Below are 8892 nucleotides of genomic sequence, written 5' to 3'. Positions count from 1 at the left end.
GTCCGGGCAGGGCCAGCCAGACGCCCCATCTCACTTCTTCCTACAAGGCTTCTCCGGGACCCCACCCCTTCCCTTCTCTCTCCGCCCCCATCTAGCCACGGCTTTGGTCTGATTCCTCTCTGTGTCTCCAGTGCCCAGTATGAGGCCAGGCACAAAAAGGATGGGCAGAAGGAAGGAACAACTAGGCTTCACAAGCAGGAGGCGCAGTGCTGCTCCCTGTCTCCGACCCCTCCCCCGTCACACCTCTCACACCTCTCTACCTTCCTGGCTTTTCCTCCGAAGGCAGAGGTCCCTCTGGTGCTTCCCAGTGGAGAATGTGGTGAATACAGTAGGTCCTCCCATCTCCCTCCAGCCATTGTTAGCCTTCAGTCCTCAGACTAACAAGACCTTCCTGCCTCCAGACCTTTGCAGAAGTTGGTACTTCTGATCTTTCTCTGTTCAGCAAACGTCTACCCATCTGCCAAAACCCAGCTCAAATGTGACTTCCTCTAAGAAGTCTGTCTAGGTGGGGTCAGGGCTCTTACTCTGAGCTCTCATTATTTCCTGGGATTTCTTTTCTCCAGATATTGATTACATGTGATTCCTTCCCTGGATTGGTAACTTTTCTAGGACTGGCAAAGTTCCATTTAGTAAGGGCTGAGTGAATGGCTGGGTTTGTAGAAGAGGTGAAGCTGGGGGCCCTGGGCCTTGTTGATAGCCCCATAAGGCTAAAGGCCACTGACAGACAGCAAGGAGGATGGCAGCCCAGAGAAGACATTTAATGGGGATCAGCAAATGATACTAAGGTTAAGCACCAACTGGCCCACAGTAGACACTCAATTAGTTGATTTTTGATGACTACTGATTTGATATGTCTTAGCAGTAGCTCTCATATACATCTTTAGAGCTGAAGAGACCTACAGATGTATAGATCACCTCCTCAGTTTCAAAGATGTGCTCTCTGGTAATGCAGCTTAAGATCACAGTAAGTTCTGGCAAGTCTGGCAAATAAAACATGCTATTAGCTACAGGTTTGTTGTCAGCAAAAATCTTTGAGGCTTTTATGAGCACTACTGCTAAACTAAGAATTAAATCAATAGTTATAAAAAATCAACTAACATGCTCTAACTTGCATTAGAGATACCATCACTATATTGTCCTGGGGGACTGCAGGGCACCCTTTGAAGGTCATTGACAGATGGGACTTTGTCAAGAGAACTTAATCCTTTCTCATGAGGAATGACTGGGAGAAGCGGCAGGGAGCGTGCCAGGAAAAGACAAGGAGCGCCATGCACGGTCTCTGACTTGTGAAGAATGGTCCTGGGCTGAGGGGTGCTCCTGGCCCCATGGCAAAGCTGGGGCTGTCAGGGAGTCCCAGGCAGGCTCCTGGGACACTGAAAGGAGGGGAGGGAGCAGGCCTCCCATCACGAGACGATGCCTCCAGTTGAGATGCTTAGACGGCATCCCACATTACCTCTGTAGTACATTTCAATAGTTAGAAGGCACACATTCTAGAATTATGTGGCCCTCAAATTAGAAAATGCCAGAATTCTAGGCTTCTGCCCTATAGTTTTAGGGCTCTGTGACCCTGAAAGCGAAATAATCCAGCCTGGGGACCTGGAGGTCCTCCTGGCCCAGAACCCACCAGCCCCCTGCTTCACATATCTCATGGAGTCCTTTCATCCACACCCCCACCTCACAGCCTCTCACATACCCAATATGCAGGTCTTACCCTCTGGCCAGGAGACTGTGACATGACACGAGACATAAGGGACTATCAGATAATTCATCAGAGAGGTTGATCCCGAAGCAGCAAACAATCCCTCTTCTTTCCTGTCTGAATTAACTCCTCATTCTCTATAGCTGGATTTCCTCCTGGATGGCCCTGACTGAGGCTAATGTTTGTTGGTCTAACTCCATCCCCACCCTGAAGATGAGGAAGGGAAGAGGAGGTGTCTGATCCCATTTTGGCTTGCATAACCCCTTCTCCAACAATAGAGATCGGAGTGGTGTGGGGAACAATGTCATCCCAATGGGAAGTCCCTCCATGTAGCTAACCTTAATCCTGCTATGTGCAATCAGAGCCCATTTCTTCTCCCACAGTCTGGGAGAACGCATCCAGGGTCACTGCCCCACCACAGAGAGGTCCAAAATGCCCTCCCAAGAGTTCCCTCCCACCCCCATCAGTCCCCCAACATCAGCAGGAATGATACAGCACCACTTACAAGAGTAGAGTATCTGAGATTATTGCAGACTTTATAGAAAACTGCTCGGGGGAGATCCAGATTTTCTGGGTATGGGGAGGGACGGCAGGCCTCACACCAATATACTAAAGGAAGGGTGACTTCCTGTGTGCAGACACTGCACAGGCCAGCCATTCTGCCTCACCTAAGGGGTGGGGAGTCAGGGAGAGGGGGTGTCTCCCCCACTCACCAATTGTGCTTTGGGATCTTGGAGAAGGCAGGGTGCTGAGGTTCTGACCCTGAACTAGGAGGGCTTGTGCCTGAGGCAGGAGGCAAGACCCCCTTCTCTTCCAGGAGATACACGGGGTGAGGTGGTGGTGGTGGCAGCGGCAGCGGCAAGGAATACCCAGGGGCAAAGAGCCACATGGGTGGGAAAGAGCATGGAGAAATCGGAGGGCAGGAGCTTCCGGCCCTTCAGATCCCACTCCCTGCCCCTCTCTGAGGCCAAGATACCCCACTATCCCTTTCACACACCCAAGCCTCTCTCCTTCCCCACAAGGATCTGCCAGTATGCACTGGGGGTGCATGACACCTGCACCTGCCTGGCAGGACTGAAAAGCTCGTCCTGGGAGAAAAAAGGGAGAAAAAGATGAGGACATCCCAGGGACACATTCCTCACTCTACCTTCACTAGTGAATGGCAGGGGTGGGTGCCGAGTGCCAGCATTTGGTATGGGGGAGCCAAGAGCCTAAGGCTTGGGCGGGAGATGAAAGTCAGATCAGGATGAAGAGCTGAGAGTTTGAGACTGGGAACAGGCACTGGGTATCGGGAGGTCAGCGCCCAGGTGGGAAAGGCTGAGTGAGAGTCGGCTCCATACTAAGGCTAGACGTGGTGTGCTTGTCCCTGGGATGGGAGAGACAGACTAGGAGCTGAGCCCCATGCCCCCATGCCTGGGTGGAGGAAGGGAGGGCCTGAGCCAGAGGCGGGGGTGGGTGAAGGGGGAGGCAGGGGTACGTAATATATCCTCAGATGAGGGGAGAGTGCCCAATCCTCAGAGCCCCAAGGTTGGGCCTCCATGTAGGATGGAGGGCCCTGAGCTCTGGGACCGGACAAAGGGCTCAAAGTGCACAAACCTCTCCTGATGGGGGTGCTCTGCTTCGAGACCAGAATGGAATGGGAGGGCCCAGGAGCCCCAGAGGGGACTGAGGGCTCCGAGCTGGAGGTGGGGGTCAGGGCAGTCTCAGGTGTTGGGACTCCAAGCACAGGGTGGTGGGGGCAGGTCTCAGAGCTCTAGCCTTGAAGGACAGAGTCTGTGTGAGCCCTGAGACGGGGAACGTACTTTGGGTGGTTCAGGAGGGAGGTTTCAGAAACCAGGGTGGGCGGGAGGGGTTTCTGGATTCGGACGGGCTATCTCTGGGTCTTTGACGGTGGGAGCTCTCGGAGGCGGGGACGAGGGGGTACAGCTTAGAGCCTCCGAGACGGGGTAAGGTCTCCGAGCTCCGGGCTCGCGGGCGTCTCATCTCCACGGCTTCAGGCCAGGCAGGGGCAGCCCCGAGCCCGCGGGCGCCGCTCAGAGCCCGGAGCCCGGGGAGGTGGCGCGGGAGCCGGCGGGCGCGGCTGGCGCGGGCGCGCGGCGCGGGTCTGCGTCCTGCTCGTAGCGGTAGTGGTAGCCCTCCATCTGGTCCCGGCACGCCTCGCGCAGGTTGCGCATCCAGCGCTGGATGCCGCGGCGGTTTAGGTAGAGCACCATGAGGAAGATGAGGCCGATGAGCGCCAGCACCAGCCCGAAGAACACGTAGGAGGCTTCCAGCTCCGGGCCGGCGGCCTCGCCCTCCTCCCCGCGAGCGTCGGCGCCGTTGTCCGCGCAGCGCAGCTGCGCCCCGTCCAGGTCCAGCAGCGGCCGGTCCAGGAGCGCCCGCGGAGCGGCGCAACGCAGGCGCCGCGCGTCGGGCACGCGCTCCGTGGCGTTGTGCAGCCAGGCCAGCAGGGGGCGCGCGGCACAGCCGCAGCGCAGGGGGTTGTCGGCGAGCAGCAGGCGCGGCCCGGAGAGGCCGCCATCGCGGTCCAGCCCGCGCAGCTCGTCGGGGCCCAGGCCGGCCAGCGCGTTGAAGCGCACGTCTAGCTGCTCCAGGCGCGCCAGGCGCAGAGCGGCGGGCGGAAGGCGGCTCAGCGCGTTGCCCGCAAGGCCCAGCAAGCGAAGTTCGGCCAGCGGGGCCAGCGCGACGTCCAGCGCGGCCAGCAGCGCGGGGCCGCCCCGCACCAGCGCGTAGTTGAGCTGCAGCGAGCGCAACGCTGGCAGCCCGCGGAAGGCGCCGCCGCCCAGGGCGCGCAGCGGGTTGTGGCTGAGGTCGAGCGCTGTCAGGCTGGGCAGCCCGTCGAAGGCGCCGTCCTCCACCACCTCGATGTGGTTGTGTGTGAGGCGCAGCGCGCTCAGGAGTGGCAGGCGCACGCCGCCCGCCTGGTCTCCGTCCCCGTCCGCGTCCCCGCCGGCGAAGGCGGCCGCGCGCAGCACCGTCAGGTTGGCGCCCACGATGGTGAGGTTGCGCGCGTCGGGCGGCACGTCCTGTGGAGGCTGGCGGAGCTCGGCGCCCGACGCGCAGCGCAGCAGCACCTTGGGGCCGCCGAAGCAGTAGCACTGGAAGGGACAGGGTGCCGCGGGCTGGCTCAGCGCCGCCGCCACGATCAGTAGCCCCTGGAACCCCGGCTGTCCCGCGCGCGGGGCCATCGCGGCCGCCCCCGCATCCAGCGCCTGGGCGGCCGCGCTCACCAGTGAGTTGGGAGCGCCTGGTGGGGGGCACGGGTGGGGCGAGTCCTTGACCCCGAGCGTCTGGCAGTCCCGGTCGGTCTGTTCGCTGTCTCGAAAGTCCGCGGAGCCGCACTTACTGGCTGATTGGCCGGGGGCGAGAGGGGTCAGATGGGGAGCGGAGCCCCCCGCCCCCGGTGCCCTCGCCCTGTGCGCCGGCCTCCGACTTCCGCGGCCGCCTGGGCTCGGAGCCGAGTGGGCAGGGTTTGCCTCCCCCCTCCCCGCCTCCCGGCCTCCTCCTCCGCCCCCCAGCGGAGTCTCCGCGCCCGTCTCGCTGGGGGAGGCGGAGTGGGAGGCTCCTGAGAATCAGGGTTCTCGGCTGCTGCGTTTTCTCTTCACCCTTTCCGGCTCCCGGGCTGCTGAGAAGTTTGGCTCCCAGAGGCTCCGACTTGCTTTCCCCTCCCCCTCGACCTCCACCTCGGACATTTAAGCTGGGCCTTTCCTCCTCCCTCTCTGGCACGTGTGGGGCGGGGCCCGGCTGGGGAGAGCAGGCAGGTGGGTAACCACCAGGGAGAATTCGGGGGTTGGGGAGGACTTTAGAGCTGCCGCTACTACAGGAGGCAGGGTTGAGGGGTGGGCTGAGAAAGTTACTAATTTTCCAGCCTCTTCCTAACCTTCAATCAGAGAGAGAGACTGGAAAATCCCCAGCCTCTGCTTCCTCCTCTGCGATCCTAGTTCCGTTAGACCTGGCTGTGTCACCACCCCTGCAGGAGCTGTGGGACCAGCTTTTTCTCCGTCCCATCCCATCCCATCCCATCCCACTCTTAGGAGAAGTCTGTGGCCCCCGTTCCCCTCCCACTCACCAACTCTGGCTGCTCTGCCTCTGCCATGAGTTCCCTCATATGGTTTCCTCCACCGAGCTGGACTCCTCTGCCAAGCACTGTCCTAGGCACAGGGAACAGGGGTGTAATGATTCTGCTCTTTGCTTTCATTCCCTGCCCCCAAACCTCTTAGACCCTTGGGGTTCCATTGGGCACCGTCAACCAGTCCCTCCAGGCTTCACCTGTGAGTGGGGTTTGGGGCACCAGAGGTTAGGAGAGCAGGAGCAGATTTTGCAGCTTGGAGTTGGAGGTCTCAGAAGGGGCAGGGCTGAGATGGGGGCTGAGCTGTTTACAGATTTGTTTTGTTCTGGATTTTTTTTTCCCCCAAGAACTGGGAAGCTCCAAACCTGATTTAAAGAGACAGGCTCCTGAGAAGGGAGCATTCCTGGCCTTGGCATGAATTATTCAGGCTAGAGAGGCTGACACTTGATCCGTAGGCCATTCGGGTATCAGCAGAGCTGGTTGGGATAGAGGCTCCCCCCTCCTCCCAAGAATCAGTCTCTTTCTCCTGAACTGGGGACTGTTGTTTTGTTGACTCCTTCCCTGAGGTTATATTTAACAGATCGACCAAAAGATCAATACCACTTAAGGAGAAGAGGCAGACCCTGCAGTGGCCCGGGTCTTGGGCAAGGACCAACATTAAGGAGCAGGGCTGGTGATGGTGGGGATTCCCCAGCTCTCCCCTTCTCCCAGCCCTCTCTCTTCACTACCCCTGTCATAACTCTCCCAGGTATCAGAGCTCAGATGTGCCTCATGCAAGTCCATGCAGACTCATTTATACATGTGCACATAGGATCACAGCTTTGAGTACATCCGGGCATGTGTCCATAGATTCATAAACACATACATGTTTGAATATGCACACTTCTGAGCCCATGCAGGTTCCTGGGTGCATTCTCAGAGGGCAAGCTTACAGGCCCGTGCATAAGCCATGCCAAGCATAGGCGCTCAGAGATTGGCTGGCAGAGTCAGACCCTACTCCTCCCGCCCTGCACCATGCCCTTGGTCTGTGGAGGTAACAGGCTGGTGATGTCTTTTCTCACATGGGCACACGTGCTCAAGTGGATGCTATTGGGGCTGGGCCCCCAGCCTATAGCACTCCCCTAAACCCTGGCCCACAGAGCAGCATGCCCCAGCTCTGACATCTCCCCAGTGGGGAGGCACTGAGTCTTCTTCACTTTTGTGTTTCCAGCACAGGGACTAGCACAAGAGAGTGAAGTAATGAATATTTGTGAACAAATGACAGAGCGAATGAACAGAACAATCTCTGTTACTTTGTCTGCTTCCAGCCCCTGAGGAATCACAGAGCACTGCCAAGCCCAGAGGTCCTTTCCTAGGCCCCCGTGGTGGCTGGCTTCAGATTGGCTGATGCCCTCCCAGGAAAGGAGCTACAGGGTCACAGGCAGCCTTGATTGAGGAGTGCTTGACACCTCATTTGAGGAAATGAGGCCTGGAGAGAATTTAGAATCATCAGGTGCCAGAGAATAAGGCAAATGGCCTCTGAATTGCACAAATGGGGAAATAAGCCAGAGGGGCCCCAAGGCCTCTGTCAAGGTTTCAAGGTTTAGCCTAGAAAACTGGTCCTAGGGTCCTTGCCCAGGACTTTGTTCAAGATGGTGGGCTGCATCTGAGAGAATCCTGCACCACAGGGAAGTCTCGTCCTGACCCCAGGAAGCTGAGGCTGAGAATGGATGGTCTGGTGTGACTCAGGCCTCTCTCAGTCTTGGTCTGTCACCTTTCTGTTCTATAAGGCAGATAGGCTTTGAATTCCTGTTCTTATTTGTCTCAGGGCTGTTATGATAAAGTGAATTGAAAGTGCTTCAGAACAAGAAAAACCATTTCACCTGGGTGTCGGGGCCTAGCACCCATCCTGCTGGACCCTGGATAAGGCATTTCCCATCTCTGGGACTAATTAGCTCCCGTGCTGTTTTTCCCTGTTCCATGTTCTTTGCTTCCCCAACACAGCAAATGCATGGTGGATGTTAATAAAATGAGTCTCTGCTTGTCTCTTTGTGGCCTCTACCCAGCCTCCTCTCCTCTCTTTCCACTTTGTATAGGTGTTTCCCTTCTAAATTCTCCTGACACCAATTTCTCTCTCTCCTTGTTCCCCAAGGAACCAAGTCTGTGAGCCGTTTGGGGCCAAGGGATGTCTGTTCTTGGGAGGAACAGTACTGTCTATCTTGGATTTGCCAGTGTTCAGTATGCATTAAGTGTACAATAAATGTGTGTTCACTTGAGTCTGAGGCTGTGTGTTTATTCTCTGATGCATCTGGTGGAAGTCTGTTTTCTTGGACTGTTTGCCCCAGCTGGGATGCTCTTCTCTTGATTCTGTTTCTCCAGTCCAGGCCGCTGTCCCTCAGGACTTGTGAGTTTTGCCCCCTTCAGGAAGCCCTCATGGCTTCCTTCTCCATCCTTTGAACTTAATTTATCAATCAGAGGGCTAAGACTCCCCTGAACTTCTTGACTGTCAGCAACTGGGGCTCAGAACTCATCTAATTTCTCAGGGCTCAGTACAGAAAAGGCACCAGAAAACATTTGCTGAATGAAATAATGATTTACAAATCTGTGGCTCGAGCCTCCCAGCCCTGTGAGGCAAGCTCGGTGAGGATCCTCATCTACACCTCACACCAGGAGATAGGCACCCAGAAAGCTTAAGTGCTTTCCCCAAGCTGGCATAGCTGACTGGGACCTGAGCCCAATAGAAGCTCAGGTTTCTTGCTCATCTCCTGTGCCGCAGCCTCCCTCATCCTAGGATCCCTGTCTCCTGGGAGTGTGGCTGGGTCAGATCCCAGGGGAGCCTGTGGACAAAGCTCACACCCTCAGGGTTTCTGTAGGACTCGGAAGAAGTGAGGCACCCCTACGCACCCCAGCAGAGTGATTATCTGCCCTATGCCCAGATGAGGATCCCCCATGTCAGCCACACTGGATCTCCGTGCTTGAATTTATTACTCCAGTAGGTCCAAGAGCCCCTCCCTGAGCATTTCAACATGTTGTCCCTATCTAAATCTCTAGCGCCTTCACTGGGCCTTTTCTGCTGGCACAGACCCTGCTCTTGGTAATCTCCATTAAGCCTTAGTAGGGAGCACAAAGTGTGATGATGTCCCTA

The 8892-nt window shown here is 57.0% G+C and overlaps 1 protein-coding gene across 1 annotated transcript; it reads right to left on the bottom strand.

Moving 5' to 3' along the window:
* Positions 1 to 3290: 3290 nt before the first annotated feature.
* On the bottom strand, positions 3291 to 5512 carry TPBGL (trophoblast glycoprotein like). Its single transcript, XM_017533006.2, has one exon. It carries the CDS (start codon positions 4885 to 4887, stop codon positions 3733 to 3735), a length of 1155 nt encoding a protein of 384 aa, XP_017388495.1. The 5' UTR covers positions 4888 to 5512; the 3' UTR covers positions 3291 to 3732.
* Positions 5513 to 8892: the final 3380 nt, after the last annotated feature.

Source organism: Cebus imitator, unplaced genomic scaffold (assembly GCF_001604975.1).
Source record: "Cebus imitator isolate Cc_AM_T3 unplaced genomic scaffold, Cebus_imitator-1.0 Scaffold79, whole genome shotgun sequence".
In the NCBI taxonomy this organism is placed as follows: Eukaryota; Metazoa; Chordata; class Mammalia; order Primates; family Cebidae; genus Cebus; species Cebus imitator.
The sequence above is the reverse complement of the archived record's forward strand: the minus strand, read 5'-3'. Positions and strand labels throughout refer to the sequence as shown.

Excerpts from the sequence above, each read along its gene's own strand:
- TPBGL (XM_017533006.2), bottom strand. The coding sequence starts at position 4,887 with ATGGCCCCGCGCGCGGGACAGCCGGGGTTCCAGGGGCTACTGATCGTG.